General features: G+C 45.1%; 1 protein-coding gene across 5 annotated transcripts in view; it reads left to right on the top strand.

Annotated features, from left to right (window-relative positions):
- PRR5 (proline rich 5) overlaps positions 1–19,439 on the top strand; it is a 74,802-nt gene that overhangs the window by 31,091 nt on the left and 24,272 nt on the right. For 2 of the 5 annotated variants that reach the window (XM_051772413.1, XM_051772416.1), the window contains 4 exons: positions 909–1,022; positions 9,920–10,000; positions 15,435–15,483; positions 16,146–16,203. In XM_051772413.1, the coding sequence (XP_051628373.1) occupies positions 919–1,022; positions 9,920–10,000; positions 15,435–15,483; positions 16,146–16,203 (292 nt within the window). In that variant the 5' untranslated portion in view covers positions 909–918. The other 3 variants (XM_051772417.1, XM_051772415.1, XM_051772414.1) reach the window with 3 other exon arrangements.

The raw sequence follows: 19,439 nt of genomic DNA, 5'->3' as shown, positions 1-19,439 counted from the left end.
AGAAAGACAAAGCATCTGGCTCTTCTGTGCACCGCCAGATATTCCTCAAAATGCTCAACCCCAAGCCAGCACTTTCACTCCGCAGTCGCGTTGCTTGTGAATCCTGTGCCGTCCTGTGGCTCTGTGGCACCGTGAGGAGGAGCAGCCTGGGAGGGAGCTGAGTGTGTAGGGTGAAGGGAGGGTGTGGATGTGTCTGTGGGAGCGTGTGTGCAGTGTCGTAACGTGGCAGGGCACAGCCAGTTATGAAACTTCCCAATAAAGTCTCAGTGCGTCAGTATTGGTTGCTTGGGGTTTGGTTGCTTTGCTTTTTTGTTTTGGTTTTTGTTTTGTTTTGTTTTGTTTTTTTCCCCTGCCCGTTGCCCTCCAGTTTCATTTCCATTTATGAGTGCAGAGAGAGAGAGGGGAGGGGGGAGAGACTGGGAGATGCCCTGAGCCCCCCAGAGCTGCCGGAGGAGCCGAGCGGTTCCCATGGCAGGTGGAGCCCAGCACCGCGGCACTGAGCGACATTCCCGGGACGCGGTGCCCGGGCACAGGGGGAGGGGAAGCCCTCGCACCCGGGGCACCGAGGGGCCCCTTCAAAGCGCTGCAGCAGCAGCAGCAGCAGCCGCCAGAAAAGTTGGACTTTTTATTTTTATTTTTTTTTTTTTTTTTGAAAAAGGACTGGAGAAAATTATTAACCACGGTTGATGACGTCAGAGTTGATCTGATTAAAGGTTTGTTTTCTTGCTGGCAGAGAAGGTGTGCTCCGTAGAGACTGGTTCTCTCTTCTTTTTTTCTTTAAGTTCCCTTTTTGCCCAGCGGCCGGAGGGAGCTGCCCCGCGCCCCGCCGTGCGTGGGTGCGTGAGCAGGATGGTGTGTCTGTAGCCGCCACGCGCGAACACACATTTGACCATGAGGACTCTTCGCAGGTTGAAGTTCATGAGTTCGCCCAGCCTCAGTGATCTGGGCAAGAGAGAGCAGGCAGCCTTGGATGAGCGGGGGACCCAGCAGCGCCGGGCCTGCTCCAACGCTACCTGGAACAGGTAAGGGCTCGCTCCCCGCAGCCTCCCCGGGCCGGTGCCCGCCCGGCCGGTGCCCTGCCGGCTCCCAGCTGGAACGCCTGGCTCCCATCCCAGCCTCGGGCAGGTGGAAGCGGGAGCGGCGCTTTCCCCCGTCGCTGTCGACCTTTCTCTAAAGGCTGACAGCGAAGAGCCTTCCCTGCAGATGGCTCAGCCTTCCTCCTGGCACACCGAGACTTGTTTCACTTGTTTCATGTTTGCCCGGCTGCAGATGTGACTTTGTGTCTATCTAGATACTCTCATTCAAGGTTTATTTTGGTTTCATTTTAGTTTGCTCTTTTTTAAAAAGTTACACGCAGCTATTAAAACACATTGTTTTTATCTGCATAACCATATTGCTGGTTGTTGATACAGATATGACAAAGTCTACTCAATTTACTCCCATTATTACAAAAAATATTTACTCTCTATATGTGTATGTGCCCACGCAAGCACCTGCACTTTGGACAAAACCTGCTTGTTTCCTTTACTGTGTTTATACATTTGAATTTTATGACTGTTCTACAAGAAAACCCATACAAACATTTTGTTGTGAACGGGAATTAGCCCAGATATTCAGAAAGCATCTTAATGACGGTCTTGGTGACGCTCTTAAAAGATGAACATGAGTCTCTAAGTTGTTAGGAATTAAATTCTCAAGTCATTTTTGAAAATGAAATGTCATCTCCTGGGTCACAGCTTGGCAAGTGTCTTGTAATGTTTTATAATTGTATGGCAGTACAAGTGTAGGAAGAAAAATACCAGTGGATTACAGACACGTTTGTTAAAGGTAGTTCAGTTTTGAGAGAAATGAACCATATAAAATACCACATCTTCTGTCCTTCTCACCTCTTCATTTGTGGTTTCATGTCAGCATCAAGAATTAGTTGTTGAATGGCAGCAGTGCACTGAAACTGTGCTGGTCACAAAGGAGATTGAGTTTCTGCTCAAATATCACGCTGTTTATATGACCCAAAGTTGCACCTGAGGTCTGGATGGGCAGTGGTGGTAATTAAAGGATAGACTGGGCAACCTTTGTGCCAGTTGGACTTCATTTGGCCAGCAGCCTCACAGGAAGCAGCAGGGAGTGAGACACTCCTTGGTGTGAATCAAGGTGACAGAACACAGTCCCCAGAGCCTTTTTGTGGTGGTGTTCTGACAGCTTTTCCAGGTCCTGCTGTGGAGGCAGATGTGAAGGGGGAGAAGGTCAGGCACCAGGCTGGCTGGGAGGGGGAGCCTTCCAGGCACAGGGGCTGCTGGTACTCAAACCAGAGGATTTTCCTAACTGAGATGGAGCAAGAGATTGTTACTTTTAATTTGGACAAGACAAATATAACTCTGGCCAGAAGTATCATTGAACCAGACATCTGTACCTTTCATCCAAACAACTAAACAACTGTCCCACCGCCTGTTCCTGGAATGGGTGCCCGCCAGTCATCCTGTCCCTGCTTTGCATGGATTCAGACCTAGCTGTGTTTTCCTGCCCTGGGTTGCCTTTTCCCTGTGCAGGGGTTGCTGGGCTGTCCCTGCTCTTTGGTGGCACGTACCTCCAAAACGCCTTGGGAGCACTGGCAGGGCTGTTGTGTGGTGTCAGGTCAAGTAGGCACCGTGTGCCTGCACTGAGAGCTGCCTAAAGCTGTGGCAAGTACTGCAGATTACGAGCCATGGGCAAAGGGAAGGCCTCTTACTTCTTATTTAACAGTGCAAGGCTTTCTCCTGAGTGAGAGAGAGAGTGAGGGTAATGCCTCTTTCAGGCACAGAAAGGCTTGTATCCTCTGCCGGTTTTAAGGAGCTCCAGTAGTCTACAGGCTGTAAAACTGGGGCTTTATCCTCAGGAGAGCCAGGGCTTAAATGTTGTTGGGTAAGTTGTATTAAGAAGGTACCCACTGTAGCTTCTACCTATCACCAGTGTGTGCCCATCTTGACATGTATAGGAGGGTCTGGTCTTGAGGGAGTTCATCTCTCCTGGAGAGACCATCATGTCAGTGGGCATCTAAACTTGGCAGAAATCTTGTCCAGGTTTTTAAAATCTTGGGCCGTGGAAGATTTTTTTTTTTATTTTTCCGCTGCAAATTTAAAACAACACAACACAGGACTAGCACACCATCCTTCTTTTTACGGGGATATTTTTCCTTCCAAACAAAAGGATTGCCTGTGCTCTTTCATTCTGTGCAATATTGAGCATTAAGAGCTTGCTGATCAAGAAGCCGAGGTGCGCTGGCAGAGCTCTTCCCTCTCACCAAGCCTGGCTGTTCTATATTTAAATGTCTGCTGGTTTCTTGCCTAATGTTAGCAGCCTTACCTGGGTGTGGCATGTGTGTATCTGCTTTTGAAAGAGGCTTTGAACCAGGCTCATCAAAACCAAGGTGGGGAGAGTTAGAGCACAACCCCGCTCGGGCCCGGCCCTACGCGAGTCTGTGGGTCCCGAGCTGAAAGGAAGATTTTTTGAGGCAGACCAAGGATGCTGCTCCAGCCACGCCAGGGAAAAGCTGAAAAGCTTCAAGCTGGAGTCATCCTGGTGGGGTGTGTTAGCAGCTCTGGCACTGTGGGGTCCTTCTGAGGAGGACATGCAGCTGCCCCTCTGCAGTGCCCCGGTGTGTGGCCACAGTCCGGCCGCCCAGCGATGTCCCCTCCGCCACCTCCGCTCTGTTCAGGCCAGTCTCAGCCTCAGACTGTTCATACCAGAGGGTTCCTGCTGCCCTCTGACACCAGGGGAGGACAAGCTGAAGGAGCCAAATGTCGGGTTCAGCGTGCAGGGGGTCAAGCAGCACTGTGGAAGCAAGGAAAGTCTCTTCCTCCCTGATAACTTCCCTTCACCTCCAAACTAAAACTTCTCCACGCTGTGAGATCAAAGAGAAAGTGGTGCCGAGCTGCTGTCTGCTGTTATGCAAATGAGACTTTATCTCATGGCTTTCCCATGAACCCCAGAAGATGTGTGCAGCAGAGCAATGTCAGTGGCAGCCAACAGCAGAACTGCCCGGTTTCCTCACAGCTCACAGAATTTGCATTGTATTAAAATAGTTCAGATTTTTTTTCACTAGCGTTGTCTTCTGTTCCTCTTCCCCCCCCCCCCCCATTTCTGCTTCAGGCAAAAACTGAGGGCTGAACGCTGACTAAACCAATTGGACTGAGAACCCCGGGGTTTTAATCTTGAGCCTTTTGCAAAGCCAGGGGGGCCCTCTCAGGGCGAATAAAATCCATCGCGAGGTTTTCCTTCTGACTGAGCTCACACAGGCTGCCTAATCAGGAGTTGATGCTGTCTCAGTTGTGCTGTGGGAAAAGCCTCTGGTCAAAGGCACTTAGATCCTTTTTGGTGTAAGAAAACGGGGAAGATCCACGGAAACATGAAGGAGTGGGAGACAGCAAAGAGGAGGCGAAGAAAACGCAGATGAGATGCTTGTGACATTAGTGGGATCAGCACTAAATCCGAGGAGACATATGGAATCACAGAGGGTTTTATGGTTAGGGCTAATTTTTTATGGGGTTGTAATAAGCACAATAACTTGCTGTAAAGTAATTTTTACAGTTATGCAAACCATGTTTCATCTTCTAATTAAAAATGAATGGGTTTTTTTCAGATCACGGGGAGGCTTTTCTAATGGAGAAAATATTCCAGACTAGCCTATTTATCTGTGACTTCTACTACTAGGAAATTTTACTTCTTCCAATATTTCGTGGTTGTTTAGAAATATTTTGAAATTCTTCTGCCTGTCTGAGGATCACCCTTTTTTTTTCCCTGACCCTTTATTTGGAATGTTTGACACTGTGTGCATGGAGGGTAGACAGAGCCTAACTGGAGTGAGGGGGAGGAATGGGGCTGCTGAAGGGATTTCCCACTGGTCAAGCCACCACTGCACCACAGAGCATGTTCCAGCCTTGACTGCAGTAATACAAAGTGGTGGTGATGATGGAGAATTGCTGCTCCCCATAGCCCTCCCTAATTATTTATCCTTCCTTCAATGCAGTTATAATTGGATGCCAAAGTCTCCTTTGTCCTACAATCCATAGAAATACTGACTCAGTAACACCTCTGGGAAATCCCATCAGCTGGCTGTCTCAGCTTCTTCATGTGTAAGACAGGTGTTTGTAGTTGGTGAAGTCAGTGAACTAATGCCTCCCAAACTCTTTGAAGAAGGAGTTTTGCAGACCAGCTTATTTTCAGTTGCATGATCCAGTGCAAAACTGAAACCTATCCCTCTTTGCAGGCTGCTTTACCTTGGTAGAAATTCCAGGACCATAAGTGAACTAGCAGCTGGAAGCTTATTTGGAAGTGGTCAAAGCCTCATGGAAAGCCTGTGCAGTTGCAGCTGGACTGAAGCTGTGCTGAAGATGGGCTCTTCCCAATTGGATTAGGCTAGTTCAGAAAAGTGAGGTTTTATTCTGTAGCAAGGATGTCTTCAAGAAGGTTTTGATGCAAGTGTATCAGGTTAATTATTGTTAATTAGCTGTTCCTGTAACTGTCCAGAGGAAACGAGCCCTCAGTCATTTAGTCCCTTTTGAAAATGAAAATGTTGTCTTTAACTGCCTGGTAGTCACAGGGTGTGATTATTCACACAGCATTGTTTTTGTTCCGGGACCTCACCTGGAGCTCTGGGAAGGGGAGAATTTGCAAACACTACATAAAAATCACAGTGGTATTTTCACCCATGCTATTTGCATACAAAGGCAGCGGCTGCTTTAGAGAACTAAAATTACCTGTGTGCTGTGCAGGAATGTAAACACGGGCCAGTCTAAATGCTTTTCCCAGGAAATGTTGAGCTGGGAGAACTGTGGCCTCAGTTGAAGCACACAGGTCAGGATTTAGAGACTTGCGAGTCCAGCTTTGGAGTTGTTCCTCATCTCTGTGGCCAAACTGATTCTCACCTGGCAGAAAAGGGTGTTTTAATCACAGTAGTTTTTCCTTCTTGGCTTCCAAATGTCAGTGAAAGAACATCAGTGAGGATCCAGCTCTGTGCTTTGGGAATTTACACCTTTCTGATCCCTTTGTGCTGAAGCAAAAGGTGGGGAAGGTCCGTGCTGTGAGTGCTGGAGCTGCCATTCCCCACCTCCTGCACAGCTGAATAATGAGTCCTGGAGCTGCCTCCTCCTCCTCTGGAGGATCAGACAAATCCAGAACGAGTTGTCTTTCCAGAGAGGTGAAGTTCCTTAGGCTGCTGGCTTGATTTCTGTGGCTGTGAGTGCTGCCTTGGTTGTACGTAGTTTTCCTTTGGCAATCTGTGCCTGTGGTGGGATAGATAAGTACAATACATTGCTGGAGCCATCTGACATTTTGTTTCCCCTCCAAAAAGACTGGTCTCTTCAGTTTTCTGATCCTGATTTCCCCTCCTACAGCCAGCCTGCTCTGTAGAGCTCTTTGGGCTCTGTTTTGTTTCCTGTGTTCTTGTGCACACGTTTACAAACACAGCAACTACAGGGAAGGTGTTCCGAGTAATATCAGTGCACGAGTGCCCCCATTATTAACTTTCACATTGTAAAAGAGTCACAGCAGGGAGTTTACAAGGCATTTTCAGTTCAGGTTAACTATTACAATGTGAGTTTAATTGCATTCATTATTGACTTAAGCCTCAGTGAAGGCTGGTCACAGGCACAGTAAGGGTGATCCACCCACCTCAAGCATCCTGCAGGACTTTGGTTTGTAAGCAGCAGCTCAGATTTTCTTTACACCAAAAGGTTATACCATTGTGACCAAACCCTTTTAAACAATCACTCGTAGAAACCATAGAATTGCTTTGATTCAAGCAAGGGTTGGGTTTTTTTCATTAGCTTAATGTAACTGAGAAGATTTGAGCCAACCTTTTAATATCTTGGCACCAAGGCCACCAACAGCATGCTAGTTACTCCAGTTCCTTTTTGTTGCCTCTTGGGCAAGTGGAGGGCCAGATCATGGTGGCATTCCCATGTCACCTGCAGCCAGGGGCTGTAATCCTGCACCCTCCATACAAGCACTGCTGTCTGCAATGGAAAGGAAAGGTCAACATAGTGAGGCCAAGACTTGTTTTCCAGACAAGGATATTGTCCCTCACTACAAGGGAGATCCCAGGCAGGTTAAAAGATGGTTGCTGGGATGTTTTATGCAGGCAATAACTTAAATCCTCACAACCTGTCCCCCTTATTGCTTAAAAAGCTTACTCTCTCTTATTTCTTTAAGGAATAATAATGGACCTGTTAAGCTGGAGAGAGAAAACCTCCCCCTCATTCAGAAAGTAGTGCCAGAGAGAAAGAGAAGAGAGCAGGCTGGCTTTTAGGAGAGATATTTAGTCATTGTTCTCTGCAGAAGGCTGGCAGGGAACATTGCAAAGTTCATTTCCGAATCAGAGGAGCGTGTAAAGACTGCTTGTTTTATTCACTACATTAATCGTTCTTCCCATATTACTCATAATATTAAAACACCCAAGTCACTTCCCTGTGTACCAGAGACATTTAGCTGCCAATTTTCAAATAATCGTAAATTGAGTGTGTCTGTTGGAGCCAGCCAAAACAAGCTGGGTGAGATCAGGAGTGTGTGTCTGTGCCCGTGGGTGGAGGGGGGAAAGAGGGGCTGCTGGGGTGGGGGGGGAGTGGATAAGGGAAACGTCTCCAAAAGAGAGAAGAGGATAATGGTTCTTATTTTTTATCTGCTTCTGGGTTTCTCCACAGTGTACCCTGTCCTTCACCTGCCACTTTTAATTTCCTTTTCCCGCAGCTGAACGTGGCAGAGCTTTTCCAGCAGTGCCTCTCTTTGCTGCTGTGTACCTGCATTTTGAATCTCTCGGTGAACAGTGGTGGGTTTACCCCCCACCTCCCTCCCTGTGCTCCCAGCAGGCACTGGAAGGGACTGTTTTACCTGGGAAGGTTCAGTGTGGGTGCCTGAGGGCCCCAGGCACGCTGTGCTGCCTCCTGGCACAGCTCCTGCAGTGACATCCCCTTGCAGGGGGAGCAGCCCCACGGGGCTGGATGTGGCCCTGGAGCTGACCAAGCCTACAGGAAAGATGGAGAGGGACTATTTACAAGGACATGTGGTGGCAGGACAAGGGGGAATGGCTTCAAACTGACAGAGGGTAGGGTTAGGTTAGATGTTAAGAAGAAATTCTTCCCTGTGAGGGTGGTGAGGCCCTGGCACAGGTTGCCCAGAGAAGCTGTGGCATCATCTTTATGGTACACATGGGGTAAAGTCAGACAGAAATAACTTCATTCCCACCACTGGCACTGACTGGGTCACTTCACTAAGAGCAGTCACGTTGGAATTCATGTAGCAGTACCACGGGCAGTGGAGCAGATAAAAGCTGCTTTTTTTGTGTGTTAGTGTCAGGAAGCTATAAAAGCATCTGTGTGCATGTCAAATAAAGGCTGAGCTCACCCTGCACAGTGTTCTTAGTCACTAAAAGAAGCTCCTTCTACCCCAGCTGAAACCTAAAAGACCTTAATGTTTTGGGGACTTCCATTCCATAGTTAAATGTGGTAGAAGTTGCTAAGCAGTTACAAGAGTGGAGGAGTGTTTGAGAAAAGGGGGTGAGCTGACAGATGGAGGGACTGTGTGAGTCTTCTTTCCTTCTGGAGTCAAAACTGTGAGGCTAAAAAAGGTGGCACTGGGTTGGGGAAGGACGCTTCTCCTAATGCTGGAACAGGTTTAGTCTCACTTTTCTCTGGCACTGCTTCACCTTTGTCCTCAGACCCAAGCTCGGTGAATTAGGGTGATGTGTCACCACACTAATTGTTTTCAGTGTATTTCAGGAGCGTTTCAGAGTTTCCTTTTGAAGCACACACTCATTTCAGTCATCCTTTGAGGTGCAGTCTTGTTGAGGTCAGGGCACCATTCAGTGTCTCTGCTTCAGCATGTGAATTGCCAGGTACCTGCAGTACCTGGCAGGTTTTTGTCTTTCAGCATCCTGGAATTCTTAGGGCAGGTGGCCAGAGACAAGTTGGGTGTGTGGCTTTGTACTGAGCTAGAGAGTTCTGTGGTCTCAGTCCTGGCATTGATTGCACCTGATTGCAGCAGAAAGTCATCACCTCTGAGCAACATCTGCCTCCAGAACAGTTACAAATGGCACTGAAAGCGAAAATGGAGCATTTTTGTAGGACAGATGGTTGGCCTGTGCTGAGCACGTCGCTTCCTCTCCTGCTGTCCCCCTTAGAAACTCTTAACCTGTAGTTCTTTCAGCACAGCCTTGCCTTTGCTTTAGCTGAAGGGTAAATCTCTGAGAAATGACTGAGTGGTGATAGGAAACAGTCTTTGTAACCAATTGCCCTGTTTCTGTTGTTCCATTTTCAAAAATGAATGAGAGACGGGTTAAATGGACTTAAAATGCATAATTATCTGGTGCTCGTGGGGGGTTAAGAACTAAAAATTCTTGAGATTACATTCTAGAAAAGGGATGCTATATTTAGGGGTAAAAGTTCAGGTATAGTGTCTAGCCTGTATAAATGATGATTTGTTGATAATGAAATCAAATAACCACAGCTCAAACAAATATATGCCAGCAATGCTGGGAATATCATCACTGGTCTCATAGCAAAGCTGTTAATTGTCTCTCTAGTGAGCCACAGAGACAAAACCATATTTCAAAATACTTCAAATATACTTAATATGCAAATATAGTAAAAGTTACACTTAAGATTCTTAAAATACCTAAAATATATAGGCCTAAGTTTTCTGAAATTACTGATTTCAGATGTGCAACTGTTAAAGCTACAAAACTGGAGCAGAACAAAAAGAGCTGATTTTCAAAGGTGTCATCTCTTTTCCAGGCAATAATCCCCTTTAGGGCATGGATGGGGTACCAGAAATCACCTATGACTTCTAAAAAGGTCCTGCAGTGTCTAGAAAGAAATGTTGAGCTCACTGTGGAAGTGAGACCCTTCTGAAGTGTTTCTGGGTGCTGATGTCTCCCCGTGTCCTCTTGCAGCATCCACAATGGAGTAATCGCGGTGTTCCAGCGCAAGGGTCTCCCAGACCATGAACTCTACAACCTCAACGAAGGAGTCAGGTGAGAGGCTCGGCTCTGGCGGGGTGTTGTTGGCAGCACTTGCACTGTAGAGCTCCTGCAGCACTATTAAGGTGGTTTTTTCCCCCCCAGTGGTGGTTTTTGAGTCAGTTTGGCCTCAGTGAATCGCTGTTGCTGCCGTGTGCCGACACCTGGCCGTGCTCTGAGAGCTGGGCTGGGTTCCTCCTGCGGGAAGGAATCCAGCCAAGAGGAGGAGGCTTTATTTCTGTCTTGATGTGCTGGTTTAAAACTGAGGAAGGGAAAACCTGGACCCCTCTAGTGATGCAGCCCTGTTCCACTGCAGTGGTGCTGCCGTTGCCATGGGCCAGGCCTGGCTCTGGGGTGCTTCCCTTGCATCCCTGGAGGAGGGAAAGCCTCCAAGCACTCAGTGGGACATGGCAAGGGAAGATGTGCTGCCTGGTGGTCCCTTGGATTTAGCTGCTCCTTCCTCACAGCCTGAACATGAGTAGAAGTTACAAAGCTGTCTTGTCAACATTGGTTAAGGTTCCTATTCCCTTCTCATACTATGATGGCATTGTTTGCAACAGACTAAATGCACACCAAGAGGTGTATAATGGGAATTTTTTTCTTTAAAAAAAAGAGGGGGGGCAAAAATCCTACCATTCAAGTTATTTCAGGTATAGTTGAAAAGTTTACCAAGAGATAAACTGATATCTGGATTTACAGCACTTCACTTTTTACTGCTTTTTCAGCACTTAGTATTGCTCACCAAACCTTCTCTTGCTGGCAAGGGCAAGGCAGCAGATTTTCTTGTAGAAATTTGTGCTAGTGCTTTGTAAAATAAATGGTGGAGAAGGATCTGCACTTACAAAAAGACAGACAGCTTATTGCATTCCCTGATTGTCTTCAGATAAGAGCCTCAGTTATTCCCTTTCCCTTACTGCTTATTCCTGCTCTGTCTGGGCACTGGAGTCTGACAAAATCCCCAAAATATCCAGATATTCGGGGTTTATCTGTCCCTGTCTGGTTCCCAGTCTGGGGTAGCTGGCCTTTAATTGTGGGAATACCTTCAGAGAAGTCCAGACAAATGGCATTGAGCCTGTGTTCACTCTTCTTCCCTCTCTTTTTCTTTTTAAAATGAAAAGAAACTTACTCAGTTATTTCTTACTTCTCTGGGGAGAAAATGACATGCAAAGAATAGCTTCTCTAGGATGGCTGTCAGTTAGCCTGATCCTTCAATCATGCTGAGGTAGTTATTGGGATAATGGTTAATCATCATTATTGTAAGTGCAGTTAGGATTCTTCAGCTTTATCTGAATGACAAAAAGCAGTAGTTCTGGGCTGAGATTTCCTGGCCCAGTGCATTTGCCTGGTGGGGGACAAAGAGGAAGAGTTGTCTGCTGCTGTGACAGAGGCTGGTGGCATCTTGTACAAACCAACAAATAGAAGACAGATAGAATTGTGCCCAAATTTTGCTTGAATTTACCTGGGTGTAGACCCTGCACCTTACAAAACTGTTGTGTTGAATTTATTGCAACACCCCATGCAGCTGAACAGGCAGCTGACTACAAATACACTGATTTTTAGGGGTTTTTTTTCACATATCCAGCCACAACCTCTTTCCAGAAGCTGCTGCACTCCTGCTGTGCACTTCATTTTAGACCATGAACCTCCTAACTAATTTTAACCAAAACCCTTTTGCCTCACTTAAGTTCAGCTCAAAACTAAGCTAAGAAATTACTGATCTGATACATGCCAAAAATACTTGTCCTACTGCTATTTATTTCAAAATAACTTTCTTTGTGGTCATGTTATTATTGAGTGCAAAAATATCAGATTCATTAGCAAGACCTCAGAAGTGGAACAAGTGTATGCTTGCCTTATGATTGTTTTAGGTGCGTTTTCCCCACAACTACATAATGAAAAAAGAAACACACAGCCATTATTTTCCACTGGGCAGCACTCAGGTAAATGGTTAATATTAGTTAGTTACTTTTTCTAACAGTTACAGGACAGTAAAAGATGTTATTTTATCTTACCACTTTAATTACAGCAGATTCTGGAATACTTTTCATAATATAAACCCCTGAATGTCCAAGTTGACTCCCAACCCTAGTGTAAATATTTGAACAATATTTGCTCACCATTGTTTTGGCTCAGGAGTGTCACCTATATTGTTATGACATACATGCAAATAAATACATAAAACTTCCTTTTCTGAGCACACATCTCAAGGCTTTGAACCCTGATGGTTTAAGGAAACATCACTGGGTACAAATCTGTACAGTACCACTTACTTTTCTTCCAGATTTGGTTCATAAGAGCTGCCACTTGTCTGTACCTTTTGACACTATTCTTGCATTCCTCTGGTGTTAGAAAGTGGCCTTAAATATGCAGTTTCACAGCACTCAGAATCCCTATTGCCAATAAAACCAGCGTGGGATTTGAGTTTCTCTCACACTGCTGTAACTTTTGATCCAAAAGCCAGGCAGTAGAAATCTACATTTGTATATGTACTGTTTAGTTTTCCCTTGGTGCAAGTGTGAGATGCTTGTAATCCAACAGTGGTCCTTTTTTATTTCATGTACCATTTCAAAGTGTTTATTTTGACCACTTGTAAAACAAGGAAGAAGAGGAAGGAAAAGGAAGTGCAGTGGAAGCAGGATGTCCTGTATTAAAGCTAATACATATTTATAGCTGCCTCTTTTCTGAGTTTCAGGATACTGATTTGATGCAAACAAAGCACATTTTAGTGGCATTTCCTCTTCAACAGCAAGAGTTCAAACCCAGTCAAATCACTTGTTTCCATGTGCTTCATTTAACTGTATTGAGTAGTTATTACAGTGTTAACCTTTCCATTCTGAGTAATGTTGCAAGAGTTAACTTCAAAATGAACCAAAGAAGCAGCAGCAGGGAGAAAAATAGTCATGAGCTACTTTAGCATGTTTTATGTGAATTTATATTTTCTTAATTTATTAATTCATTAGATAGGCAATGAAGACCTGATGGCAGTGGCAGACAGGAGTGGCTTAAAAATTAGATGTATTTGAAATGAGCCCTGCAGTCTGGTCAGGGATCTCTTTCAGGTTTAATCAGATTTTCCCCTGGATTCCACCATGGTGTCCACATGTCTAAGGTTGGTCAGTAATTGGAACTCTCCAGGATCTGACTGATTCCTGTTAAATGAAACGAAGCAAGGGTGAAAAAGAAATCACAAGCAATGTCTTGGATCCAGTTTTGCTGGGGATCCCTTTTAAATGAATACATACAAAAAACATCAAACCCCAGTGTTCTGATCTGGCCTGAGGGCCTCACTGTTTCACTAGAAATTAATTAAGTAGCTTGAAGGACCTTTATTATAAGGGATTCAAAAAGCAAGATGCATTAATTGTGCTGTCAGTTCTCCTGCCCTGTGAACAGAGATGTTGTGTGGCCGTGGTGCTGCTTGGTGTGGTGCAGTCCAGTGCATGTAATTAACTTCAAACAGGTTGTTTGGTTCATTCCCAGCTGAAAGAATGGAAATGTGCTGGGGTTTTGTTTTATCTGTCTATCTGTTTGGTTTATCTGTTTGGTTTATGTCTGCTTATTGCTGGATAAGTAGAACTTTTTTTTTTTTTTAATTTCCTGTCCTAAATGCCAGGAATTATCAGTAGAACCTAAAATATGAAGAGAGAAGGTATTTGCAAGACTGTGTTCAAGGCAGTGAGGAATCCAGGTGGAGCTGCCAGCTTGAGGAGAGGGTAGGAAGTTAAGGAAATGTCAGCAGAGAGTATCAGCATTTTTTTGAGACAGTGGCATGAAGAGATGCCTGGGAATAAATTCTCTCTTGCAGGAGAATTCAAAACTGCAACTTCCTTATTATTTTAGCCTAAAAATAGTTTCTGTATCCATGTTCAAAGCAAGATGAACCTTTAGTGCCACTGCAACCACGTGCCAAAGGGTCTGGCAACCCAATGGCTCCTCATGGCAATGAGAGACCTGAGGGTAAAGCCTGAGCTGGGTTTTAGAATTCTTGTCTGTGGATAGTTTGTCTTGATCAATCAAGTTTCAAGCTGAAAAGGATTTTGATGCCTGTGAGCATCCAAAAACCCCTCTTCTTTTTGTTTATTTTTTCTTTCATTTCTGCCTGGAGTGTTTCCACAGGGTGCTGTGGGGTCAGTGTGGACATGTGCTTAAGGATAAATAAATCAGATACTCTTATTTCAGCCTCCTAGAGACTGACCTGCTCCTCTTTGCCCTGAACTTTCAGGAGTTCTTGAGAGGCTGTGCCAAAGCATCTGTTGCAAAAACATCAGAACCAGCTCCTGTAGACTTTCATGGAATTGGTTTGATGTCTCTTTGTTTACTGGTAAAATAATTTGATTAAGGAGTTATTTGTCAGTCAAAGACATAACACAAAGAGATAGATGACAAGCTACTGAAAGTAGAATTTCATTACTACCCTAATTACAGTGGGTGTTTGGATTTTAAATCAAATTTGACCTCATTTCTTCATGGGACCTGAGGTGGTCACACAGACAGGTTTTCAAAAGAGCTCCAGGCCAGACTTGCATGTGTTCAGAAAACCCAGCTGGGGCTGCATTTCTGTGAGGCCTGAGCTGTCATTTATGCATTTAAGTAGTGACCTGGCTGCAGAGAACTAATATGTGAGACTTAAATAACATATAGCTTTTTAGCAATGTAATGAGTTTTCCCTGGATACAAACAGTGAGCTCATGGACTGAATTGAATTAAATTTCTGGATTTGAGGGTTGTTTGTGGGATATTTTCTTTTAGTTTTGTTTACTCTTCAGAGTAGCTTTGCAGGTTTGAGTCTGGAGGAATCATGAAAGGCAGAGCTAAACTGTTCAGTTCCTGCCTGCTTTTTCCCCTGAAAGCATATAAAACTTAAATTGTTGAGTCTCCTGAGTGGAAAATTGTGGCCCTTTCAGTGAAAAGTTTCACACCAGCAACAAACCACACAGAGTATCATCCTGCTGCAGGTTTCTCTCCAAGTATTTTTTCACAGCTCTGTTTTTCACCCTTGTGCAGGACAGGGATGATTTGACTCTTTGAAGACGACAGCCAAGTCACGTGCTCAGTTTTGGGCTCAGAGCCACAGATGGTCAGAGGTCACCAGGAGTTCTCCCGTGTCACCAGGCACCAGTGAAGCCCTGGCACTGCAGGGGAACAACTGGAGCATTTTTAAAAGGGTTGGATGTAGGATGGAAAGCATCCTCTTTTCATCAAATCTTAAATTTCCTTTCCTGGGTGTTTGTGCAACTGAGCCATCCAAAACCACAGCAGATATTTTCCAACACCCAGAAAGGCTGGTTGGGAGTCTTGGTATTTGCTGATCCTGCTGGCCCTTTTTGCAGTTAGTCATTACTGACAGGCTCTGTGCCCATACAGAAATATTTTGCTGTCAGTGACTTCCCCTCTCTCATGCAGTGCACAGCTGATCACACGGATTCTTTTCTTACTCTTTTCAATACAGGCAATTACTGAAAACAGAACTGGGATCCTTTTTCACTGAATATCTGCAGGTAGGCACGTGCTTGCTTTATTTAAATCCAATTTTGTTATGTGCTACTGAGCAAAATCATGTCACCCACTCTAAATGCTGATCTGGAGACCCTTGAAACCATTCAGAGATGTGCACTGGCTTCTCTGAGCTTTTGTCATTTATGGGCTAGTAAGATTTGGATTTTATATATAAATATATATAATTAGATAGTGAAAGCCTGAGCTGCCCCTGTATTTCTGTATGACATTGCTGTCTTTCAGCAGATTTCACACATTCTCTTTTTTAACTTAAAATTTAAGTTCCTGAGTAAACCAGTGAAGTTCCTTGTAGTACAGTTGCTAGGAAAGACATTTAACAGTAAGTACCACTGTCTGGTTTTGAAGCAATATTCTTTTGGCTTCTCTAAAATAGAGTCCATGTTTTGTGGGTCAGCCATTTGAAGTTTGAGAAGCACTTTGTACTGCACAAAATACGTGCTGTGTCCTGAAAACATCATCATTTGACGAGTGTCCCAGGTGATTTAAGCAGGATGGACACAGGAGGAGCCCTCTGATGATTGATCATTAAGATAAAATAAAAGATCCCCCTCATTGTCAAAGGTTAGGAATGAACAAAATGTGAAATGTGCTGGCTGCAGGGAAGTGCAGAGTTGAGTAAAGGTAGTTTATATTTTATTTACAGAATCAACTGCTCACAAAAGGCATGGTGATCCTAAGGGACAAGATCCGGTTTTATGAAGGTAACTTGGCTTTTGAGCTGTGTCTGTCACAGGAGTTCTAGCAAATGCATTCTGGAGGCAGTGGAATGCTTTCCATTATCTTCCTGGGACTATGGATTAGCGAGTAGGAATCCATTCCTACAGCCTGTTGTGTCCTGCCTTGGTGTTCTCATGAGCTTTCATCAAGGGGAGGTGATTGCCTGGAGCAGCATCCAGGGGGTAAAGGAAGGATTGCCTCCACTATGGACACCTCCTTCAGTTATAGCCTGCTTAATGTTCAGGAAAAGTGGAAAAATAGACTGAGATCTCTGAGGAAACAAAAAAAGGAGCAGGAAGATCCCAGTTAGTCAAAGTATCTCAGTCCAGAATAATGCAGTAGGTTGTTTTAAGAGCTTCCATAAATGAGGTAAGACACTGTCTCTTTTCAGCAGTCACTTTATTTGAGTGTCTGCACCCTCTGGAGGCGTCACCTTATGGAAGTGGACGTGAAGGATAAACCTCCACCTGATGGGTTGTTTTACAGCCGCCCCTGGTTTGTGTCCTGTGCTATGAAGTGGCATTTAGATGTGCTGTTAAATATGCCAGGTTGTGCCAGGGGAAGTTTAGATCTGATATTAGGAAAAATCTCCTCACCAAGAGGGTTGTTCAGGCACTGGAACGGGCTGCCCAGGGAAGTGGTTGAGTTACCAACCCTGGAGGGGTTTAAAAGTGTAGATGTGGCACTTGGGTACGAGGTTTTGTGGTGGCCTGGGCAGTGCTGGGGGAATGGTTGGACTTGATGATCTTCAAGGTCTTTTCCAACCTCAGTGATTCTCTTGATTTTATACATCATCAGGTGTGAAATGGTTTGGGAGTATCTTCAGGAATTATTGCCCATGTAAACAGTCCGAAGACCTTTGGGAAGTTAAGTTCGATTTTAAAGAAATCCGTCTCTCCTTTTTCAAAGATGCAGTCATGATATCACTTAGTTTAAATAAACTGCTCAAGCAGGAGCTTGGAGACAACCATTTCCATTAGTCTCAGCTCTCTATAAATCCTGGATGTGACCTTTCATTGCTGACAGTACCACTGATCAGATTAAGATGGTGCTATTGGGACCCAGCTTTCCTGATGAAGAGACAATAGCCCTGAACACCACAAAAAGAGAACCAATTTCACATTAAAAACCCCAAAACCCACAAAAAGAGTACTGAAACTCTTTAAGCTGAACACCAAATTCCTCAGTGGTATAAAATAACAGCTTGGAGAGCACAAGGGGAGCTGTAAGGATCTCAGGGCCTTCACAGCTGCTTTTCAAATCACAAAGAAAGTTGGATTTTAAGTATCAGATCAGCAAATGAGACCTAGCAAGGTCCAACCCTATTTTTTTCTGATTTTACCAGCTTGAAAATCAAAAATACTATATCTGGTGTTTGAGATCAAAGCTGAGATGAAAAACTGAAATGTGAGACCACTGAAGGACTTTCAAATATAGGAACGTGTTTAGGAAATACAAAATTTTAGCAAACTGTTGACTTCAAGCTTATGTTGTGTTTTTGATTTAGTGTGTCCTTTTGTGGGTGCCCCCTTAAAATATGGTCAGAAATTCTGGTAAGGTGGGGATTAAATAGGGACACCTTCTACTATCCCAGGTTACTCCAAGCCCTGTCCAGCCTGGCCTTGGAGACTCCCAGGGCTGGGGCAGCCACAGCTTCTCTGGGCAACCTGTGCCAGGGCCTCACCAGCCTCACAGGGAGGAATTTCTTCCTCATACCTAATTATTTATTCTTACATTTCTTTCAGGAGTTTCAGTTAACTTTTAGAAGCCCTGTGAAAAGTGATGCATGCATTTTTTATGTCATACAATATTGATTATATTGTGCTTCATTAAAATGAGCATTTAGAGTAACCCAGTTTCCTGGAATCCAGCAAATGCTTATGGTAAATGTAGGGACCTTTGCCTGATAGTAAAAAAAAAGATATATTTTTGAAAGGACATGTAAGTCCTGTTCCTTCATGTGAAATCATCAGCAAAGCATAGGAATTCTTCCACAGCCCTCAATAAAAGGCCTGCCTGCCTAAGGCATTTAACACTGCTGTACAGAAATCCATCACTTCACAGAACAAGCTGCCCACAAGGTGGAATAAGTGTGTGACAGTAAAGGCATGTTTATCTCACCAGGTAATTTGACTTCATACAATTCTAGCAGCAAGGTTTGGAAAGGACCGGATTTGTAAGGGCTTCCTTTCTACCTAACCTCAACTTGTGGACAACTAACTTGTTTAACTCTTTAAAACCCTGCCCTGGAGGTGTGGAGTGGCTGGGCTTCTCCTTCATGATCAGATTGGTGTCTTGCAAACACTTCAGTGTTTCGGGCACTGGTAGATGGGTGTTAAAATGCAAAGGTGGTGTCGTGGTTGAACCCAGCCGGCAGCTCAGCCCCACACAGCCACTGTCCCACCCCCCTGATGGGATGGAGGAGAACTTATGGGTTGCAGTAAGGAGAGTTTATTAGGGAAAGCAAAAATTGTGCATGGAAGCAAAGCAAAGCAAGGAATTCCTTCCCCACTTCCCATGGTTGGTCAGTGGTTCAGCATCTCCGGGGCAGCAGGGCCCCATCACACACAGCACTGGCTTGGGAAGATGAACACCATCACTCCAACATCCCCCCTTCCTCCTTCTCCCCCAGCTCTATGTGCTGAGCATGACCCCACGTGGTCTGGGATGTCCCTGTGGCCAGCTGGGATCAGCTGTCCTGTCCTGTCCCCTCCCAAGCCCTTGTGCCCCCCAGCCCCTCGCTGGTGGGGCGGGTGGGGAGCAGAAAAGGCCTTGGCTCTGTGCAGGCCCTGCTCAGCAAGAACTAAAAGATCCCTGTGTTACCAGCACTGATCCAGCACAAACCCAAAGCACGGCCCCTACAGCTACTGGGAAGAAAATTGCCTTAGCCCAACCAAAACCAGCACAGGTATTTATTATTATTATTATTGTTACTGCTACAGCTCCCAGGAAACTTTGGACTTGGTTCCCTGCTGTGTTTCATTAGAACTATTGGAAGAGAAGTTTTTTGAAAGTTTTAAAAACCTGAAACAGAGAACACCCTCTTCAGTGTGTAGGACAGGGAGAACTCCTGCCTGGTGGTGCAGAAATGAGGACCTTGGTGTGCTGCACGAGCCAGCAGCTGCAGTACAGCCTGGTGATCCACATTTGTCACTGAAAGCACTTAAAGTCAGCAGCCCAGGAATAATTCAGGAGCTGCAGATGGGCCAGAGCTGGTGCT

The sequence above is a fragment of the Manacus candei genome, unplaced genomic scaffold (assembly GCF_025592945.1).
Source record: "Manacus candei isolate 608988 ecotype Guabito, Panama unplaced genomic scaffold, ASM2559294v1 h1tg000153l, whole genome shotgun sequence".
In the NCBI taxonomy this organism is placed as follows: Eukaryota; Metazoa; Chordata; class Aves; order Passeriformes; family Pipridae; genus Manacus; species Manacus candei.
This window is presented reverse-complemented; position numbering and strand designations above follow the sequence as displayed.